Source organism: Furipterus horrens, unplaced genomic scaffold (assembly GCF_987537825.1).
Source record: "Furipterus horrens unplaced genomic scaffold, mFurHor1.1.pri manual_scaffold_13, whole genome shotgun sequence".
NCBI classification, from domain to species: domain Eukaryota; kingdom Metazoa; phylum Chordata; class Mammalia; order Chiroptera; family Furipteridae; genus Furipterus; species Furipterus horrens.
The window spans coordinates 18378973-18402819 of record NW_028327183.1 but is presented as its reverse complement, the minus strand read 5'-3'; the positions used below and the strand labels follow the sequence as shown (position 1 = coordinate 18402819).

General features: G+C 39.4%; 1 protein-coding gene across 1 annotated transcript in view; it reads right to left on the bottom strand.

Moving 5' to 3' along the window:
- PHLPP2 (PH domain and leucine rich repeat protein phosphatase 2) overlaps positions 1-23847 on the bottom strand; it is a 63934-nt gene that overhangs the window by 11697 nt on the left and 28390 nt on the right. Inside the window, exons 5-16 of the mRNA XM_090261150.1 lie at positions 17434-17559; positions 15964-16118; positions 14404-14550; positions 13787-14017; positions 12510-12712; positions 9072-9132; positions 5778-5873; positions 4314-4469; positions 2151-2351; positions 1409-1571; positions 1049-1179; positions 297-407 (exon numbers count right to left, since the gene is read on the bottom strand). Of these exons, the coding sequence (XP_090117276.1) occupies positions 297-407; positions 1049-1179; positions 1409-1571; positions 2151-2351; positions 4314-4469; positions 5778-5873; positions 9072-9132; positions 12510-12712; positions 13787-14017; positions 14404-14550; positions 15964-16118; positions 17434-17559 (1781 nt within the window). The remainder of the gene's footprint in view (positions 1-296; positions 408-1048; positions 1180-1408; positions 1572-2150; positions 2352-4313; positions 4470-5777; positions 5874-9071; positions 9133-12509; positions 12713-13786; positions 14018-14403; positions 14551-15963; positions 16119-17433; positions 17560-23847) is intronic.

Below are 23847 nucleotides of genomic sequence, written 5' to 3'. Positions count from 1 at the left end.
GACCACTTATGGGTGAGTATCTCAATAAATCTTATGTATAGGAAAAGATTAACACAAGGATAAAGTAGCAGTCACTTATTTTAGGGATGAGAGAGAGCATTTGGTATTTTGTGGGCTGTTCGTCTAGTTTTCGTCTCACTGGATCCTGGTCTCAGAGGGATCTTATCTGACGTTAACATTATGTGATTTGTTTACATACAACATGAGAACATGGCCCGGCTTTTTGGATGAGATCAGTTTCCAGATGCCAAGGGCTGCCTTTTTTCTTTCTCAGTCTCCATGGCCAAGATACTCACTTATTTCTCTGACCTGCCATCTCAGCCAGTCCATGGCTCCAGAAAGTTGATGTAACTGTAGAGTCAGTGGTTGGCAAAGGTTTCTGATCAATTTTCAGGGTTGTGATATGGCTGTGGGAAGTGGAAGAAGGGAAGATTAAACCATATAAGCTTCTGTATTTTATAAAAACTATCCCAACAATATGTGTTTTTATAAAATAGTCTGTTAATAGATTAATATTCATTTCTGGAGAGACTAACAGTGGTGTGCTGACCCACTAGCCAAAGAGAAGAAGGGAAAAGGGTAGGAGGAAGAAATAGGGACCAAATATTGTTACAACTGATGCTGTTCACTTCAGTGAAAACTAAGCACAACAAAGATTTCAAAGTTTCAGCCAACTGTCTACTTATTTTAAGTATTTTGACACAATTAAGTCTTGGTACAATGAATGAGCTTGCATTGTCTCTTACAGGTTGTAATGTAATGTAATCTGTGCCACCAAAAATATCTATCTATGCCTGTCGTGTGAAGATATTCAGTGTGCGGCTGAGCAGTAGGCATGATGCTGAGTTCTAATATAAATGGGCTAGCATGTTTACAAGGATGGATAAAACATTCATCCATAACTGAATCAAAGTAGAGAACCAAGGGGCGTTGTTGCTTCATCCATTCTATTCCTTTAAATAACTAAGGTCTCCACAGTCCTTAAGAAGACCGGCACATGGCTGGTGGGACTAAGCACATGGGGATTCATTTTCAAAACTTTTCTTACCTAAATGTGTCCAGTGTCTTGTGTTCCAGAACCAGATTTGTATTTCCAGTCAGGTCAAGGTCTTGTAAGGTAGCAGGCAGAGCCTCCGGAATTAGAATTTCTGTCAAGTCATTGCAACTTAGATCTACAAACTGAGAGGAAAATGGAGAAATCAAAAGAAAATACAACGTAGGTGGTTAATTTTTAACTCCCTACACTTAATCTCCTACTATATGCTCTAAGAAAACTTAATTTCTTCCCAGGAATCTGCTAAATATACTGTGATCCCTACCTGCCAGATCCTTCTTCCTTATGAGATCAATCTCATTCACACGCCTGCCATTTCCCCCAGAGGGACATCATTCCAGCACATGAAAGTACCTGGATCTGAGGCAACTGCAGTATTTCTGGGAAAATGCTGATGTTGTTGGAGTGTGCCACAAGGGTGTGCAGCCTTTTGCAGTTTGCTATGGTTGTGGGAATGGTTTTAAGCTTGTTGCCACTTAGGTTCAGTTCCTCCAGTTGTTCTAATTTATTTAGTTTGCTGAAAAAGAAAAACCAACATACCACACTGCATCCAAAATGAGCTGCCAAGCAAATTTTATAGCAGCCAGATTACAGAGGCAACCTGGTCCACTGACAGATGACTGATCATAATGAAATGATCAGACACCAGAAAAGCGATGGGCTCACCAAGTTGTATGTGGATTATCAACTGTACGGAGATGAGCTCCCTGTAACCCCCATGATGTTCAAGGGTCAACTGTATATAATGAATAAATTAATAAACTTAATGGTATTTTATAAAACAATGCTAAGAAAAGAAAAATTATCTCCGTAATTTCTTTATTTCATAAGCTTGTACTTCTCTAAGTTGAAAATTCTAGACCATTCATTATTAGGTACCTACAACTAAGACATAAACACATTTTAACCACACCTTCTCTGGTTAATGAGACTTAACAACTGGGTACAAATATTTTCCCATTCAATTAATGGAATCACAGCATCAGTAAGTCACTTAATATAAAGCAAGAGTACCCAGTAAGACAGCTGCAATGTAGTCTGACAATGTGGAATTCATGTTATTTGTCTGAAATGCATGAAGTCTGCATTCATTTACCTTGCGGGAAAAGTCTGTAGCTGGTTGTTTGCAAGATGCAAGATGCGAAGGTGTGGGTGCCCCACCAGGATGGGCACACACTGATCTGTCAGGAGGTTGCTGGTCAGATAGAGTAGCTGCAGGGCACTCAGACTCTCCTCTCCGGCACAAGCAGATGGCAAAGACTCCAGACTATTCGCGGATGCATTCAAGTATCTGAGGCTGACAGAACACACACAAGTCAGCACTTCCTTCACAGTTATTTGTTGCCTTATACAGAAAACATCATGCCACCTCAGGAGGGAACACTGCTATTACATGCTCCAAAACTCAAGACCAAAGTAATTTTCTCCAGGTAGTTTTCCCCAATCAGTCCTAAACACCTGAAGTTCCTTTTATTCAACTCAAGCAAGTCAAATAGAGAAGAGAGAACACAGGCTTGGTTGCAGTCCCAGGCTTCTGTAGTGCCCTGAAATCTACCCTAGCCTCATCTTCTCCTGTCTGTATGCCCCCACAAAGGAGTGTTCTTGGGTATCATATTCACAAATATATGGACTGTGAACACACCCCTCAGAAAAGGTTTTGTCTGATTTCAACAGCATCATATTTATTTAGCTAAATCCCTTGTAGTCCCCTCATAATGGGCATATAGGCTATTTCCAACTGTTTGCTATTATAGACACTGTAATGAGGACCTTTGTATCCTTATCCAATTGTTTGTTTATTTTTGTTTTTTTAATTTATTGACTTTGAGAAAGAGAGAGGGGGCGGCGGGGAGAGGGAGAAATAGAGAAAAACATTAATTTGTTGTCCCACTTATTTATGCATTCATTGGTTGAATCTTGTATGTGCCCTGACCAGGGACTGAACCTGCAACCTTGGCCACTAGGGCAACACTTGAACCAACTGAGCACCAGGCCAGGGCAATGATTTCTTTAGGCTACATTTCCCAGAAGCAAAACTTGTGGGTCAAAGGATACACATATCTTTAAGATTTTCATATACATATTGCCAAACAGAGCTCCAAAAAGGCTAATACCAAATTATACTTATAATATATATTGTATATATTATATATTCAAACACATTTTAGAATTTCCAAAGATTTTTTATAAAGTCCAACGAAAAGTATTGAGATGTATAAGCTGACAAAGAGAAGTCGGACACCCTGTGGACTAAATGTTTTTTGTATGTTTCCTGTAGCCCAGAGACTGTCAACCTTTTCCATCTCATGGCACACATAAACGAATTACTAAAATTTTGTGGCACACCGAAAAATCTATTTTTTGCCAATCTGACAAAAAAAAGAGGTATAATTTTTATTCATTCACACCAGACAGCTATTGTTGTGCTGGCTGCTGTCATTTTTTAATTTGACAACCTGAGGGAAAAGAGGTCAGTGCCACTGAATAATAGTCAAGTATGGCATGTTTTAAAAAATCTTGTGGCACACCAGCTGAAAATCCTACTGTTGTTTTATGTTAAATTACTACTGCTTGTCTCTGTTTTCTCTGTTTCTAAACTGGAGACAATATTGCCTTCTCCATATTGCAGAAGGCTATAATTAAAAACTAATTTTTATTGAACAGGTAGGTGACATTTGCATTAGATAAACCTGGCTATGTGTTAAAATAAGGCAGAATACCTATTGTTAATTTACAATGAGAAAGCAAATAACACCTTCTGAAACAATGTTACCTTTAAATGTACAGTTTTCAAAATAGGTAGTAAAAAAGTACTGCAAACAGAGAGTGAAACGTAATGAGAGCTTGGTGAAGCTAGAAGCAAAACCTAAATTAACTTTAGTGGCATGTCCTTTCCTCCTCGTGCAAAAGCTGAAAATCACCAAGGAAACTGTGTCCTAACGTTGTAATTTCTCCTGAAAGGTCATAACTGTATTCCTTTTCTAAGATGAAAGCCTGACCCTTCCCCATCTGTTTGAAACTGTTTACAACACCAAAACTTCATAGTATTTGATGGCTATTTCAACTTTTGAGTCGAAGGTTACTTCCTCATAAAACAGTGTCATATTTTATTTCATAAAAAATGCAGATGTCTCCACCTATAGCTGGACTGTGAAGTAAACACTGTAAATCTAGTTCCAAAGGTCACCCCAATGACAAGCCAGTGCAGTCTGTTTAAGGCAGTGATTCTGCTCCTCTCAATGAAATCTACAGTACTTACTTTAAGGCCTTGGAGAAGAGGGTGTCCGGCAGCCTGGTGAGCAGGTTGTGCTGAATATCCAGCACCTCCAGAGGGGTGTGCTCCACCAGCACTGGGAGGCTTTGCACACGATTGTGTCCCACCATCAGTTTTCTGAGACTCAAGCTACTAAGGATTCTGGAGGTGGGGTGGGGGTGGGGGTCAGTACAAAGACACAAAAACTTACTTAAATCTTTCTGAGTCTGCCCTTCAAGATTGAAGTGAAATCAGTAAATGAATAAAAACACACTTTTCTATACAGTACAATCACTGACAACGGCCTGAGTCAAGAAAGCAGCCATGGCCAGGTATTTACCCACCAGCCATCAGGTAGTCCTCAAGGTTGTTCTGAGAAAAGGTGAATTAACAAAAGCAAACAGCACAAAACAGATCTAAGCAAACAATTTCTAGAATAAATCGAGCGAGATTGTAAGTTTAGACAACATCAAAAATTCAGTGAAGCTATTAATATAATTAACTATAATAAATTAGTAACAAAATTTATTATAACAAAACCACTATTCTGTGCTTAAGATGTGCTAGGCCACTTAACTCTGAAGTTCCGAATGGTTAGTGATTGATTTGCCAAAGCTCTCACACTGAATGTAGTAAATGGCACAGTCATGATTTGAACTAAGGTCCCATTCCAAAGCTTGGGTTCATACCTACTCTACTGCCAAGCCTCTAGTTTAATTTTAAAGACTCCACTATGTAATAACCACACATTTTACACCTCATGTAAATAGTATATTCAATACACCATTTACCCCCTCCCTAAAGCTCGTCTCTTTTTCCCCGCTCCACATACAGAAACACCACCATCTTGTCAAGGTCTGCTCAAATATGCATTCTCCATGAACCATTCTCTAATAATTTAAGTTCTGAATTTCTAAAACATTTTATTTATACAGTGCAGTGATAAAAAGTGAAGGCAAGAATGACTACATTCAGATGCCAGCTCTTATCATTTCCTAGTTAAGTGTGACCTTGGACAAGTTACCTAGCCACTCCAAGCCTTAATTTCCTCATCTGTAAGATGAAGATAACAGCACCAATATAATAAGGTTGTCAGAAAATTCAGTAAGATAATAAAAGTGAGGTTCTCAGAACATTGCCCAGTTCACAATAACTCATCCAATAAAAATTATTATTAGTATCATACCACCAGCCTATGCCAGTAACTCTTGTTGATTTATCAGTCATCTGTGCACAAGGTCAGCTACCTGCTTACTAAGTGTCTTGCAGGCCAAGACTACACACTGGCCATTACTGTGTCCCTTACAGCACTTCACACTGCCCTGCCCTTAGCAGGCACTCAATGTTTACTGAACAAATGAATGAAAGTACCTATGCAAGGTAACCCAAATCTAGGAAACTAATTAAATACATGCACACAAACATATATGTTAATATACATGTAGGTAATGCATACATTAACACACTTACCTCGTAGGAACCTCTGTCAGAAGATTATAGCTCACATCTAATATTTCTATCTTCTTTGCTTCACAGGCCCAGTCAGGGACACACTCCAGCAGGTTTCTATAAAAAAATAAATAAGTTTAAGTCATCATTTATGTTGATGAGTGGAACTCATTTCATTGCTGTGTAATACACCTGTTAACTGGCCTGGGAGCCTCTCAAGGGCAGGAGCACCATCTTCAACGCATTCTTGGTCCACTACCTGGAACACACTAGGTGGTCAACGGATGTCATTGAAAGGTGGACAGAGACAAGAACCCAAACATGTGTAGTGCTGGATCACTTACGCTGCATGCTCGAAGAGGATAGAAAGGCTTGCAGCAGCAGGAAAGCACACATGTGGTGGGATGGTTGAGGGAGAGATGAGGAAAGACTTAATGGAAGAAGTAGCATTTTAAACAAACATTTGAAGATGAGTAGGATTTCCACAGGTAATAACTGGGGAAAAAGAAATGCAAATTCTGGAGGGGAATATGAACAGAATGAACGAAAGTGAGGAAGTAGGGACACAAGATAATGAGTAGTGGGAGGGCTTCAAATAATTTAGAATGTGAATTCAAATATTTAGTAGAGCACTGGGCGGACACCTAGTAAAAGAAATTTTATTTTCAGATGTTACCTAGCCTCTAAAGGCCTCCAAGTATCGCATGATTGATCAACTGATAGGATGAGGCCGAATGAACTAAGTGCTATAAGAGGAATGCAAATACTGTTATGATGGCATGGTGAAGGAAGCACTCTGCCAGAAATGGATCAGGGCAAGCTTCCTAAGAATATGACATCCATCTGGGTTAAAATTTGAAGAATGTTGTACAATGATGACGTGAAGTGAGGAGGACATTCCAAGAAAGAGTTAACATGAGTGAAAACGCAGAGACAAGAACAGAAATGGCATAACCTGTGTGAGAATAATAATAAGCAGTTTGGTGCTATGGAGCAGAGAGTGATAAGAAGCAGGGTAGAGAGACCTAGATCTTATCTAGAAAGCTGTGGCTCTGTCCTACAGGTATAGGGGGATCACTGAAGGGTTAGTAAGTGGTGGGAAGATGAAGTCAGTTTTGCACTTTAAATTAAAGGGCACTCTGTGGATACATGGAAGTCCGTTTGCGGTGGTTATATTAGTAAAAGGAAGAATACCCAGGAAGCTGTTACAGAATTTCACACAAGCGATGATATGGGCCTAAATGAGTGGTGATACACATGGAAGGGAGGAGAGGGATTCCCGAAGTATTTAGGAGGAAAAAAGCAAAACTACTTGGAGATGGATTACACATGGAAGTAAAGCAGAGAAGAATCAAAAATGACTTTCAGGTTTCTGACCTAGATGACCAGGGAGAAAATCATATCCAGAGAAAGGAGGGAGAAGCTCCAAATGAAGTTGGAAATCATGACTCTAGAGTGCTGTCCATCTGGATATGATTGTCTTAGGACAACACCAAAGCTGAAATAGAAGACAAGTTAAAGTGAGGGTGGAGAAGTGGGGGAGTTTAATTTTGTACATAGCTGAGGTACTAGGAGATGTGCAGGTCAAAATGTCTTAGCATGAAATTGGACGCGTGGGTCTGAGGCTGAAAGAAGAGGGTCCAGGCTGGCCATCGGGGTGATGCCGACACTGAAGTGTAGCTGAAATCACTGGAGTAAATGACATCATGTCAGATAAGAAGTACAGTGGGCCAAGCACGGACCCTGGACTAAGCAACCTTCAAAGGACTAGCTAAGGAAGAGAAGTACACAAAGGAGGCCGAAGGAGCGGTCAGGAGGACCTGAAACACAACAGACTGTACCAGCCAGCTCTGGAAATAGCGTTTAGGAAAAGAGTAAGATTAACAGTGTCAATACAGAAAAGTTCCATGCGAGAAGGTCTAAAGCAAGTTGCAGTGGGATAAGCAAAAGGGAATGAGGACATTGAGCCACTGAACGTATATAATAGAGAAATTTAGATCAAAAGGTGATGAAAAAGCATAGATAATAGCTAGAGGAGTTGCAAGATGAAGGGAACTTGGTAAAGACAGAAGAGATATGATTGTGTGTATAGACTGAGAAAAAGGAAGACACCGAGCATGTGGAGAAGAGAGGAGGAAGCGAACAAACAGAGCACTGGGAGTGGAGTGAACGGAATCAAAGGCACAGGTGGCTGGACGGGCCTGAACAGAGGAAAGAGGCTGAGAATAGGTACGAATCTATATGAATTTAAGCAAAGTGGAAGGAAGCGGAGGGACACCACCCAAGATGGCCTCTATCTTCTCGGTCAGGTAGGAGGGGATGAAGGACGGGGAACCTGAGGGAAGCCAGGCAGTCTGGAGGAGATGCCCCATAGCTAACAAGAGAAAAGACCGGAAAGCTCCGGATGAGGTCAAAAATCATGAATGCATAGTGGTGTCCATGTGACTTTCTTCAGCAAAGATCAAGCTCAGTGGAGAAGGTAAACCTTACTATTGATCCACATCGGTGTTTTGCTAGGAAGTTAGACAAAGAAATGCAAGGAAGAGAATCTAGAACAAGAGCTTAATAATAATGATAAAGTAGCAACAACAATAGAAAACTGGCTGTAACAACAAATATTTACGAAGAGACTATCTGATGCCAGGCACTGCGCGACGTATTCTGCATTTTCTATCTAATTTAACCTTTGCAACAACGCCGTGCACATGACCCTCCACCGCCTCGTGTCCCTGCTCCGAGCACTGTCTACTCCCAGCGCTTACGAAGCTGCCCTGAACTGCTTCTTTGTCAGACTCTCCAAACGACTGGGAGACTCCACCACTGAACCCTGAATGACTAACACGTTAAAAATGAATAAAGGAAAGAAAACAAACCTCAGTTACACTTACTCTTGACCACCACCAGAAGTTAATAAAATCCTAAATATAATTAATATCTCTCTGAAAATCAGACCAACATAGGTCACAAGAGTATCAAAAAAGAAAAACATTCAAAATAAACCTTTTAAAACCAAGAATTATCTGATTCCAATTGGCAAAAAGGAAATCACTGCCATGATTCATCTCATCCTAAATTCATCGATTTTAAGAACAAGTAGTTCACAGGCACATTTCTGTTTCAAAGGGACTTTTCCTTTAACCAAAAAGTCTGGTCACTATCAGACTTACCCTTCCACTCATCCTTTCGTCCTTCTCCAGGTTAGCCAAATATTTCAATATATTTATATTTCTTGTACGTCAAAACTACCAAATTATCCACATGCATCTCTTAAATATTAGGATGCAAACAAGCACCACCCTCATGAGACACACTCACCTGGAAAGTTCTAGAGAAGTGAGAAGACTGGGTACGGGATAGACATTCACTGCTGTCAGCACTAATCAGAAACAAACAGGTGTTAGGAACATTCTCGAAAGAAGAAAGTAACTGAGAGTAAACAGTGCAAAATTGGCTTAGTGAAATCATCAGAGAGAAAACTGACGTCACCTGCTGCCATGAACTAAAGACAATAACCACGGGGTAATTCATATTAACTGCTTGGTCCCAGTTTGAAGACCAAATACAACAACTAATGAAGGATCTTGTGTTCTGTACTGGATTCACACCAGATCAGGCAATTGTTAAATGTTAACAGTAATTACCTGGTCTTTTAAAAAATTGGTAATTGGATTTTTACTGGCAATATTTTAACTTTTAACTGAAGCAAAACATAAATATGACCTTCAGTGTATAAATCAGTAAATTTTTACAAACAGAACACACCAATGCCCAGAGCAAGAAACAGAACGTTACCAGCTCTCCAGAAGCTTCCCCCACCTACCCTTCCAGTCACTGCCACCCCACCCTCTCTATACCACACACTATTTTGCCTATTTACACAAATACACACACACAGTATGTGAAGTGTTTGATCTGGCTTCGTTCACTCCATATTCCACCTGTGAAATTTGTTCCTATTACTGCATACGGGTGTCATTCATTCATTCTATTGGCAGTCTAAAACTTTTCATGTAAATGTAAAATTTATTTCTCCATTTTAGAGTTAGGGCATTTAAGTCTTTTCCAGTTGGGGTTACTATAAAAAATGCTTCTATGAACATTTTTCCCATGTCTTTTATAGACTAATATAGGAATTTATGTTGAGTATAAGCTTAGGAGAGGAACTGCTGAGTACAGGGGCTCCTATGTTCAGCTTAGTGGATAGTACTGAACAGTTTTCCGAAGTGCGTGTACCAATTTGCACTCCCAACAGCTGACACTGGCGTTTTCAGTCTTTTTCATGCAGCTGCTCCAAGCTACATAAGGAGCTAAGATCTAAGTCGGTGAGTTGATTGCCTCTTCTGGTAGGTGTGTAATGGTGTCACACTGGGATTTCAGTTTGCACATCCTTGATGACTAGTGAAGCTAAATGCCTTTTCCTATATTAACTGATCGTCTGGATAAGTTCTTTTGCAAAGCGGAGTTCTTTACTCTTGAGATGTCAAAACTGCAAATGTTAATGTGAATTCTTCCAGGTTGTTGAATTTAAGGATTCTGTGAACAGAGTAGCTAACTTTAAACAGGCCCCATTTAGTACAGTACTGTGATAGAATCTTGGTTACTAAGAAGGACTGTATCTATGTCAATGAGGTTTTATTCAATAGGGCCAGTCACTCAGATTCTTTAGATACATTAAGAATAGAAAATGGAGCCCTGGCTGGTGTGGCTCAGTGGATTGAGTGCTGGCCTGAGAATGGAAAGGTTGCCGGCACAATTCCCAGCCAGGGCACATGCCTGGGTTGCAGGCCAGGTCCCCAGTTGGGGGAGTGCGAGAGGGAGCCGATCGATTGCACATTGAACCGACTGGTTGTACACTGACGTTTCTCTCCCTCTCTTTCTCCCTCCCTTCCCCTCTCTTAAAAAAGAAAAAGAAAAAAGAAGAAAATGGGCCTTCCTGACAATGACTATTTCCATGGTAAAAGACCTACTACCACCTCACAATATCTATGAAAAGCACGAGTCAGCACTCAGCAGCTGTGACACTATTCCGATCTAAGCTGTAATGTGAAGCTTCTGTAACATGATTAAAGGCAGTCAAAAGAGAAGTCCTCAACTATCTTTTATCCTAATAACGTACAGTATTTTGGAGATACAGAAAAGTTAATAGAATAATGAACACTTTCACCCGTCATCTAGCTTTTAACGTATCTTCACATTCTGCCTTATATGCTTCAGACTTTTTTTTTTTTTGAGTTTGTTGTCATTTTATTGATTATATTGTTACAACAGTTCCAATTTTCTCCCCCTTGTTCCCCTCCCCCCAGCACCCCCCCCCCAGCAGTCCCCCCCAAGTCCATACCCCTGGTTCGTAAAAATTAACTATCCCCCCCCTCTCAAATATTAGGACCCTTTGTAATCTTGTAAAGGACAATGGGCGAAGGTCTCAAGCTCCTCTAGCTGCTTCAAGCTGGACATGGTCGTCGTCCTACCTACCCTTGGGTCCAGAAAACCCTAATAAGAGTGGGGGTGTAGACTTTTTAAATAAGAATTAAAACACTGCACAAACCAAGAGGTAAACATCACCCTGAATATGATTTTTATCGTTCCTGTGGAATCTTAGTGTTATGGCATACTTAGAGTTAAGAAAACAACATTTGTGTGTGTTTTAAAACTTGATAATAACTATCATAGCATACATATAATTATGCAGTTTCTTTTTGTACTCAAAAGTGTTTTTGAGGCCTGACTGATGTGACTCAGTGAGTTGGGCAACATCCCACAAACCGAAAGGCTGATGGTTCGATTCCCAGTCAGGGCACAGGCCTCATTTGTGGGCCAGGTTCCCACTTGGGGGAGTGCAAGAAGCAACCGACTGATGTTTCTCTCCCTCCCTTCCTCGCAGTCTAAAAACAAATAAAATCTCTTTTTTCATAAAGTGTTTGAGATTTATCCATATTAATACACTAAACTTTGGTACATTGATCTCCACTGTTGTGCAATTTTCTATTATACAAATATATCACTGTTTAGTTTACTCATTTTCCTATTGTCATTTTTTTCCCCACTGTAACAAACACATTCTTGAACATCTCTCTTGCACATGTGAAATGTCTTTGGGAGATATTCCAAGCAGGGGAACGGCTAGAATATGGTCTACATGTATCTTCAACTCCCCTAACACTGGCATGTTACTCTCAAAGAGCTGGTTTTACCAACCACCCCCTCACTGACAGTGCATCAGCTGCTGCTTCTCCTCATCTTCAACAGCACTTAGCATTTTTAATTTGATGAGTATAAAACGGCATTGTCTAAATTTGCATCTCTCTGACACTTGGTGAAATTGAACATCTTTTCCTTTCCTTCTTTAAACACAGAAAAGAAGAACTTTGGTAAAGAAGAACTTTCCATGAAGAATGGCCTCAACAAATAAGAAACCTTTTACATTAAAAAGTATTCCTGGAGCAAATCACTATTGAAACGAGGGGGTTCTCACTCTAGAACTGAGGCCGCACAAGGTTTTAGATTAGAAATTGGCAAAGGGCTAAATATTTACTCAATATTTGGCACTTGGTAAAGCTCAAAGTATCTTACAATGTCTTCTTCATGCATATCTCAACCACTTCAGTGTTGACAGCAAACAAAAGATAAAGCTAGGTCTCAATGAACCTCAAACTCTGCAGAGTGGCCAAGGAACACCACAGGTGCCACTGTTCTTGGAGAGCTCTGATGAGGGTCACAGGAGAACACACAGTAGAGGCCAGAGAGAGAACTCACTGTTCGAACTGGCGTAGAGGGTTCGAAGGGAGAAGCCGCTGAGCGTCAGCTCCCTCAGCTGGTTCCGCTCACAATGCAGCTGCTCCAAGCTGCATAAGGAGCTAAGATCTAAGTCAGTCAGCTGATTGTCCCGCAAATCCATGTGGGTGATGCACTTATTCCCCTCCAGATTTTCAATAACCGTGGTTTTCAAATGGTTCATCCTTAATATTCAGAAATAAAGAAATCATTAGAAATGAAATCTATTAAATGTGCTTATCAAAAGAAAAACAGAATAGGTATGATCCCTTTCTCTTTCCTAAACAACTTTTAGTTAAAAACTTCCATCCAAATACCTAATAGAGTTAGACAGGGACACAGGAACAGAGGAACATAACCATCTGGGTTAGTGGGCAGCAAAGCGGGCACAGAGCACACAGCAAGAGGAAGCAGCCCCACTCCCTTCCGTGGCTCTGCCTCCTCTCTCTAGTGCCAACACTCACACTCCATTAATTAATGGAGAGGAAAATAATCTGTATCTGTATGGAATTGTTCAAGGGCAAATTACAGAAAATGGCTTCTTGGTTCACTTCTATACAGGTATAGGATTTAATTCTCATTTTCCTGTATTTTAAAGTTTTTCTGTTACTATGTCTTATAAGGATATCAGTGATTTACTGTAAATGACAGAACATCTAGTACGTCTTTTACTAGCTTCCTTTAAGAAAAGATAACTACAAAATAAAACTCTTATCATAAAAATTATTAGTAGTAAAACCTTTAACATTTTAATTATAAGACAATGGATATCAAGAAGAAACCCAATGATTATAAATAGAAAAATGGTCAAGTTTATAAAAAACACAAATTACCAATCAATAAGCATATAAGAATCAATAAAATACACTTAAAAAAACAAGCATATAAGATGCTCAATCTCACTCACATAAATTGATTGAAACATAAAGTATTATTTCTACCTGCTACACTGACAAAAACGAAAAAGACTGTTAAAATCCAACATTGATAAGGATGTGAGGAAATGGGAATTCTCTTAAAATGTTGCTGGGAGGGTAAGTTAGAACCACCTTTGCCAAAGGCAATTTCAAGTCTCTATCATGTGATACACCTACACCTCATTCATAATCTCTCTGCTAATGACTGAAAGGTGACACTTTATTACAGCTTTGAAAATATAGCTTTAAAAGCCTAACGTTTTAAGGAAGCCTTTATAAAGAGAAAACTTAACGGTCCATCAGAGGTCCATCTAAAGAAGATATGGTAACAAATGACCTTACCTTAAATCTACGTGTTTGATATGGCTCATCCTGTTCAGCACCCCTAGGTTTAAAACTTCCAGTCGATTTCCTGCCATAACCACTTTATCTAACATAGTGAGCTTCTCATAAACCTCGGGAATTTCACTAAAGTTGTTGAAGGAGATTCCCAGGGAGGACAGCTGTGGCAGATCTCCCAATTCTTTAGGCAAAGTAGTCAGAAAGTTGCCATCAAGACAGAGAGTTTGAAGACTGTAGGGAGAAAACCAAACAAGTATACTTTATGAAAGCTTTTAATTGGAATGGACAGAACAAGAACTATGGATTCTAACCTGTGTCACTAATTTATTATGAACCTGATAAATGATAAAATGTCCTAAGTCTGTCTACAGAAACCTAGTAATAAGATGGCTTATATATAACTGACACTAACGGTCCCTCCAACATCAAAAAAACCAGAGCCTTTGCCATTGAAAGTGACTAGTCACTGCTGTAGGCAGTAACTGCTGTCGACCAGAATCCTCACAATTACAGGACTTCACTGCGAGAGCTCACAGTACTACCTTCATTTCGAATGCCAGACAAGTAACTTATTCTGCAAGGGAAATGAAAAGTCTAGTAAAAGTCAAGATACTCACTTTAGGAGATTGCCAATCTCACTGGGAAGGTTGTGAAATCCATTACAGGAAAGATTTAGCTCAGTAAGGGTAGAAATCTCACATAACAGTACAGGAAACAACCCAAGTTTATTATGGGACAAGTTCAGGCCCTTCAGCTGAGAAAATCTAAAAAAACAAAGGCACAAATTATATATACACTATTGAATGAAAAGGTGACCTATTTTAAATGCTCACTATATAATCTGATCCACAAATATTTATGAAGCACTCGTTACAATGCCAAACACTGTGCACAGCACAGATGCCAAGATGACCAACGCTAAGTGCAGGCTATGATGGGAGTTCTTCTCTCTTATCCTCAAAAAGGCAGAATTGAAGAAAAGCTCATGCAGGTACAATTATTTTTCATCAAGTGATATTAATATGCTTGAAATCTTTTCCTTCGTTATGCAATATAACATAAAAAGCTTTGCAACAATTAATCAACTCATGGACACAGAAATAGTCAACAAATATGCAGATCAAATCCCATTTTATAAGCAACTTTTTTCATATTGAAATTATGTTGGCTCCAAGGTCACTTAAAATGATTGGGCCACTTATATCAAGCTTAAGATATGTACGTAATATGGAGTTTTATTGTAATGGAATCTGATATACACATGAAATAAAAATTACTGGTGCTTCCATTTTGTTTTTACAAGTAGAAGTATCTTATATACACGTAGCCAGAGACAGTATCAACCTAAATTGGATCCACAGGAGTGACTCTGGTAATTCTACTTTGGAGTATTATACTTCATTAGTATGTACTCCACAATGAAGTTCTATGTCATCTGCTTCTAGATTTGGATCCTTGAGACCTCATTCGAATGCTCCTCTTCCAAATTTTCAACTCTTGATTTCTAATTGTATTGATATTGACTACTGACCATGGTCTTGGTGCCTTCTTTTTTGAATTCTTAACCCAGACTCAAACTAGATTAACCCTATTTTCACAGCAACTTAGAAGGAAATGCTAGAAACCTACTTCCTTACAATTATAGCTTCTTTTTACTTTCTATATATCAGTATTATTAAAACAATTATCCCATTACTAAATAAAGGCTTATACTTTAAAAAAACTGTGTAAAACATGAGATTAAAAATAGAGCTTTCTAATATTTATTCTAGAAATATAAGTTATGAAGGAAGTGAGTAAAATGTCATTTCAATGTGTATTATCTCTTTAATCACCATGTTAATTTGATTTCTTTAATTCCCAATTTCTTCCCTTCCCACAAGAATCCCAAGCAGTAACTTAGGCCATATGTTTATTCACAACAGGGTGGGGACTGACTGTGGGAGAAGGGGTGGGCTGGGAGGGAGGAAGCAATGAGGGAAAAAGTGGGACAGTTGTAATAGAAAAACAATAAAAATAAAATAAAATAAAAAACCGAAACTTTACTTCTTCTTCAGGATGGAAGGAAATTTTCAAATATACATATGATAGTAAGAATACTCACTTCTAAGTATAAACCACTAAGTTATTATGATTCACTTTTAATAAGTTAGCCCAGACACCTATCCTCCACGTACTTGTAAAGAGTGTCAAGGCCCCCTGGTCTTTCTAATTGCATGAAATTGTGTCGCAAGTTGAGGTAGGTGATATCTTGACTATAGAAGAGATGCTCAGGAACCTCCTCAAGGCTGTAACACGAGAGATCAACAGTACTGATCCGCTGGGACACCACCTGAATAAGGTTAAAGAAAAGAGCCATCTGAGCTCATACTGAATGCTCTCATCCAACACAGTATATGGAATGGCAGTAACACAAAAAAACATGGATTAAAAAGATGGGAAGGAAAAAAAGATAATAAGACCCGATTATTCATTTATAAAAATGATAAGCTGGTAGGGAAACCCAAAGGTATGCTATAAAAGTATCTGTAAGCAAAAGATTAAAAATATATAAATCATAAAGATGGAAAAGTAACATTTCATGCAAGAAGTAAAGTTAAGATGATTCAAAATAACTACAAAACTTCAGGAGGCAGTGTGATACTGAAAGATACAGCTTTTTGTAGCCACAAGGCTGTGTGCTACTTACTGGTATAGTTTCTTCATCTGTTGTGAGGATAAAATTAAATAACCAAGATCATAGCACACTGCTTAGCATGCAAAAGATGCTCAAAAATATTAATTTCTTAGGGTAGAAGAATGGAATAGCTACTAAAAATTGAAACTAGTTTTATTAGAAGCAGATTTTATTACATAATATAAATACAGAAAATTCAATAAAACCAAAATAAGGTTTATATTATTACACAAGTACAGAAAATTTAATAAAGGCAAAACAAGGTTTATTATTTCTATAATAGTATGCTAATAAAACACAAGTTCTGCAAAATGGGTCAAAAAAATATCACTGGAAAAGTCATTTGTTATGATGACAGGTCATAATATGGAAGCAATCCTTTATGCAACAAAGAAAAATGAGTTAAAATTCTGCACAGGTAACTAGGAGAACAAAAGGATTTGAAAATTGCAATTCAGCTTTAGAGCACTTCATTGTGACAGGCTAAAAAAGCAGAAATTATGCCGAAAAGCTAATTATCCTAAGCACACAGGAATAATAGTTTGTGACAGGATCATAGATCATAGGTCATGTTCCATCAATAAGTGCAGATCTGAAGTGGATCATCAAAGCTGAGCTAAATATATACAGACCAAGAAAACTAGGATACTAGTCAGGGAATGGTTCCGTCTGTCACCAGCTACTGTGGCTGAGGAAAGTCATTTAAATCTCATTCCTTCAAGGACCTACCCTCCACACAAAAAAGGGGTAAAGGTAAATGCACCTGAAAACACTTTTGAAAGAATTTTGTCCTATGCACATATAAGTTAAGAACCTAGTGGAATTCCTTGATTTCATTCATTATATACTTAGAAAGGCCTAGAATAAAATGTATAAGAATTATAATTCGCTCTCTTGGGAGTAAGTTTAGTTTCAAAATACGGGCTCCTACATTCTTATCCCCACATCATGACGTTTGACAGCTTATCACCTTGGATGCTTGCCGCTGCCACCTCTGGGACTCAGCCAAAGTCTCAAAGCTGACATGATAGGTCTGAGCCTGGGTTCCAGCTGAGCTGAATGCAAGGGAGTACTGCCGTCGCTTCACTTCTTCTACCTGAAGGAGAGTAGGAAAGAAAACCAGAACCAATAAAAAAAATCCTAGTCAAAAAGCAAAGAATAATAACAAGACAATAACTCGATATTTAAAAATAAGCAAAGGATCTGAATAGACGTTCTCCAAAAAAGAGAAAAATGGCCAACAAACATATGAAATGACATTCACTGTCATTAGTATTAGATAAATACAAATCATAACCATGAGATACTATGTCACATCCACTAGGATGGCTAAAATAAAACACAGATAACAAGTGTTGGATAACAAGCATAACAAGAAAGCGAAGAAACTGGGACCCTCACACACTGCTGGTGAGAATGTAAAACAGTGCAGCCACTTTGGAAAATAGGCCAGAGGTTCCTCAAAAAATTAAACATAGAGTAAGCATGTAATCGAGCAATTCCACTCCTAAGTATATACTAAAGAGAACTGAAAATATACATCCATACAAAACTTATACATAAATTATAGCTGCATTACTCATAAAAGTGGAAACAACCCAAATGTCCATCAATAGGTAAAAGTATAGCAATATGGTATATCCATACAGTGAAATATTACTCAGCCATAAACAGAAATAAAATATTGATACACACTAAATGTATAAACCTTGAAAACATGATGCTAAGGAAAAGAAAACAGTCACAAAGAACCATATATTGTATGATTCCATTGATATAAAATGTCCAGATTCAGCAAACCTGTGGAGACAGAAAGTAGATTAGCAGGTGACTAGGGCTGGGCAAAGGCTGGGAAAGTGATGGCTAAGGAGGGTGAGGTTTCTTTTCAAGGTCATGAAAATATTCTAAAATTGACAGAGGTAATGGTTGCACAATTCTGTAAATATATTAAGAACCGTTAAATTGTACACTTTAAATAAGTGAATTTATAGTATCTTAATTCTATCCCAATAAAACTTTAGAAAAAGCAAAAGAACACTTATTTAACAAGTATGTTGAAAGATGAGGACTCATAAGTCATAATCATAAGTAAATTTATTATTCTTTAAGTCATAAAGTAGTCTCAATTTGATAATTATTTGTTGAATGAACACATTCTACTGTTCTGGGTGCTGGGGACACAACAGGGGAAAGAACAACAAAGCCTCTACTCGCAATGGAGTTTATATTTGAGAGAGACACTCTTAACACCAAAACCGTGACATGATGTAGCAAGACATGATATAAGACACGAGGTCCAGAAAATATCCACCCATGTAATATGAAGAAGAAACAAGACACAAGAAACAGTGCACATAGGAGGATGAAGCCTCGGTCCCCTTCAAAGTAGGCACCTTGGGATGGCACACAGTTCTCTCAGTCGCCATCAGCTGCCCCGTTGTATTTTCCTGAGTCTCATCAATGGTCTGAAATCTCTTCCCTTTCAAAGGTGATTTTAGTTTTGGGATAAACCAAAAGTCGCAGGGGGCCAAATCTGGGCTGTAGTGGGGCGAGTCTCCTGGGTAATTTGATGTTTCGCACAAAAACTCTCCACGAGACGTGATGCATGAGCAGGCGCGTTGTCATGATGAAGCTGCCAGTCACCAGCTGCCCATAGCCGCGGCCTTCGGAATCATCCAAACAGTTCCCACGGAGGAATGTTCAAGCTTAATGCAAAATCTGATGCAGATTCATTGCTCTGCTCGCTCAGTCATTTTGAATGCGACGGCCACACAGTACATATGCTCACTCAGCAGTGTCTACTGCCCCCACTGACTGGACATTGTTCACACATGTGCATTCTAGTCCACTCTCCTTGGCTGCCATGTTACATCAATGTTGCGCAAACCATTCTTGTTCTATTAACAATGGTTAGACTTTTTCCAGTCTTTCATATAATGAATAATACAAAGAAAAATAAAGCAGGGTAAGTGCTTGAAGGGGAACAGGGTGCGTGGTCTGAATGATGAATAGGGAAGTCAGGGAAGGATTCACTGAGGAGATACCGTGTGAACGAAGCCCCTAAGGGGGTCAAGAAGCAAGGCAAGGAAACCTCCTGAGGGAGAAGCAGTAACAGCAAGTACAAGTTCCTGTGATGCAAGAATGTGCGCTGTGTTTCAGAACAGGAGTCTCCAGAACAGATCCACATGAGAAGAGGCAAAGTTTCCACTTCAAAGGTTAGACTGCTCCAACCCTTTCCCCTAACACTCGGGCAGACTGGAGGTAGCTTCCTGCCTGCCCTGGCCTGCCTTCTGGACTCACGTCTCCCCTCACTTACTAGGTGCTGGGCTACATGCCATTTCTGACGTCCTCCAGGGTTGAAACGGAGAGGAAGGACAGGGAAGATTTAGTCCAAAGGTTGTTACTAGACTAGCAGTCATAACCTGACTTCACACTCTCCAAACCCAGCAGATTTTAAAGGAAATTTAAAAGCAGATTTCAATGGGTCCTTCTGAGAGTTCTTTGGATTACCCCCACCCCGATCCAACCAATAACAGCTTCTCACTTATAGATCTCTTGACCTGGCTAATGAATGCTATATAAGCAACTAACCACTCTTTCCTCAGACCCCAAACAATCTGGTGGTCCATTTATAGCTTGTCATCTAGTGAAGCTTGTTTGCCCTTGCCGGTGGCCCAACTGGACATGGTCTAAGAGAATCCACACACTCAGCCATTGGCTCATGATCTCTCTCAACCCATCTGAGTCACAAGCTAACAAACCCAAGAAGTACACAATGATCCCAAAGCATGAGCTAGGCTCTTTGCTCTGTCACCAATGCAGCTAGGGAGCCTATTTCTTGTCCTCAAGACTTCCTGGTCAAAAGGCAAGACACCAGTCCATTATGTCCCCCTTATTGCAAGGGACCTGTACCAAATGCTCGAGTCCTGTTGAAAGCTCTTCCACCAGGCTTGAGGAAAGAGGAAGTAACCTCCCAATTCCCATTTGGGATGGTGGTAGGGTTTCTTTGAAGAAAACACAAGAGCTTTCTTTAAAGAAACTCTCTTCCAAATTCAACAACCTAAACTATATAGCTTTGATAAGGATGAAGTGTTTTTATAGTTATAGAATCACCTACATCTTGTCTGACACACTGATTTGGTATATCATAGCTACTGAATCTTGGTGAGTCAGCTGGAAATTTCCAAGTTATACTCATAAATCATTAGGTTTCTGGTGCTGAGTAAAGACTGAATCAAGTGGCGGAAACATACAATACTTTAAACAAAAAAGAATCGTATTAAAAAAGATCCAGATCCTGGTGGGGTGAGCACTGTTCAGATAAGCCAAGGTTGTGGGTTCAATCCCCAGTCAGGGCACATACAAGAATCAAGCAACGAATACATATATACGTGGAAGAACAAATTGATGTCTCTCTTCCTCTCTCCTTTTCCCTCTCTCTCTCTCAAATCAATTTTAAAAATCAAACAAAATTAAATAATATTCATAACTTTCAATTGTGATGCTCACAACATAAACATTTTTTCAGTAATACACCACTGCAATTGAATGAATCTGTATCAAAATAAAGCAGCTTATTATAAAATAAATAAATATTGTATTATGGGATGTTGATACAGAAAAATAGTCATACAATGTCTAATTCTGAGAAAGGTTTGTCATTCTCCCACTAAAAGTTAATTTATCAACTTCTCTGGGAAATTATGTTCATTTATTGCATTATATATGTTGAGAGTATATTGTAAAACATGTAAAATTTCAAATTATTAAATACTCATGGTGAAATGTTGCTTTCATTAATTTGCAGCAAGCCTCTTTATCCCTTAATGCTTTTGCATTAGTCTTTTTTAGGAGTTAAGTTTTATTGAAGCATAATTTCCATAAAATTTGTGGAGTTTATAAAAAATTCACTGATTCTATGTGAACACTTAGATAAGTTTTTATAAATGAATATACTGTATAGCCCCATGACCGCCCAATTTCCCGTGTGCCATTTTGCGGTCAATCCCGTTCCCTCCATAACCTGATAACCAGTGACCTGTTTCCTATCGGTACAGTTTTCTTGTCTTTTTTAGAATTTCATATAAATGGAATCACAGAATAAAAGGACGTTTGTACCTGGCCTCTTGCACTTATAGATTAATCCTTTTGAGCTTCGTCCTTGTTCTTGTATATGTTATCACCAGTTCATTCCTTTTTACTGCACAGTAGTATTCCACTGTGTGGATACGCCAAATCTGTTTGTCATCAGTCAATGAATATTTGAGGTTGTTCTAACTTGGGGCAATAATTCACATAAAGTCGTTCCGGCCAAGATGGAGGCTTAGACGGACACGCTAGGTCTCCCTCTACAACTAGAGAGGAATACAACTACTTCAAAACAAAGGATAACTAGAAATTCCAGAAAATAAAACTACACGGAAGTCCAACATATGAAGTTATAAACCAGCGGTGCCATTTGGGCAGGTAAGAGTTAAAGAGGGCAGTGCTGTTTGCGGTCGCACCTGGACAACTGCAGCGGGGAATCCCGGATCCGTCAAGCCCCTGGCGGTGCGCGACCCCGGCGAGGAATCCCGGCTGCGGCCAAGCCCCTGCCGGTGCGCGACTCCGGCGCTGGGGAGAGCGGCCCCCGCATCGCCTTGAACAGTGAGGCCCAGGGGGGCGGGAGGACGGATCCCGGTCTCCTAGCTGAATAACTGTGTGAATCCATCTTGGACCCCCGCCCCCAAAGAAAGCACCACAGGGCTGCGAAATAGGTCGCGGACAGGCAGGCGCCGGTCGCTGATTTGTGACGCGTACACAGGCACTGCCCCCGACAGCCGGCCCAAGAAAACAAAACGCATCTGTCAAAATGAGGCAGACAACTATAGAAATACCGGTAACACAACTCACCAGACAGCAGATAGAGAACCTGACAGATGAACAGATAAGAAACCTGTCAGAGGCTCAGTTCTGGGCCATTGTTAACAGATGGCTTACAGAATTCACAAAAGAGCAGGAAAAAGATATGAAAGAAGCGAAAAACTTTCATAACGAAAAGGAACAAAACCGCATACGAGACAGAAGGAAAGGAAATAAAATCCAGAGTTCATTTCAACAAACTGGAATATGGAGAAGGAACAAGCAGTCAACCAATGCAGCGAGAGGAAATGGGAAGCAACAATGAGAGGATCAGAAACCTCTGGGACAGCTATAAAAGACCCAACATAAGAATCATTGGTTTGCCAGACAATGAGGAAGATGAACTAGAACTTGAAAAAATGAGTGAAAATATAATAAAGGAGAACTTCCCAGACTTGGGGAAGGAAATAGACTTGCAGGTCCAGGAAGCAAGGAGAGTTCCCAAGAGACTGGACCCAGGGAGAACCACTCCAAGACACATTATAATCAAAATGTCAAAAATTAAAGATAAAGAGAGAATCTTAAAAGCAGCAAGAGAGAAGAAAAGAATTATGTACAAAGGGGTCCCAATTAGACTATCAGCTGACTTCTCAAGGGAGACCCTACAGGCAAGAAGAGACTGGCAAGAAATATTCAAAGTAATGAAAATCCAAAACCTACAACCACCAATACTCTACCCAGCGAAATTGTCATTCAGAATAGAAGGACAGAGAAAGTGTTTCCAGGACAAAATAAAACTGAAAGAGTTCATTAGATCCAAACCACTGTTATATGAGATGTTAAAGGGACTGGTTTAAAAAAAAACAGAAGCTAGGGAGATGAAACAAAGGCAAACTAAATAGGCAACGAGAGTGGAAAAGGAACTGTGGGTACGGGAAGCATATTGGGGGGAGGTCAACAGGGAGGGGGAATGGGGAAAGGGAGGGAGATGATATAGGAATTGGGGATCAAGGTAGGAGGGAATGGAATAGACGGAGAGAGGTTGGGAGGAACTGTATGCACAACTAATGGACATAATCTAAAAGGGGGGGACAACTGGAGGGAGGGGGGCCACCGGGTGGAGGGGAGCAGAGGGAAGGGAAATTGGCACAAATGTAATATTTTAATCAATAAAACACATTAAATCTGAAAAAAAAAATAATAATAATTCACATAAAGTCTTTATAAAGACATATATTCATGTTCCAATACCTAGCAGAATTGCTGGGTCATCTGATAAGTATATATTTAACTTTATAAGAAACAATAAAAGAAAAAAGGTTTCCAAAGTGACTGCATTCTGACCAATGCTCTATGAGTGCTTCAGGTGCTCCCCATCATTACTAAACTTGGTATTCATCAGTCTTTTGATGTTAGTCATTCTAGTGGTAGGTAGTATTTAACTGTGATTTTAATTTGCATTTCTCTAAAGACTAAGGATGTTGAGAATCCTTTTATGGTTTGTCATCTGTATATTTTCTTTGGTAAAGGGTCTGTTCAAATC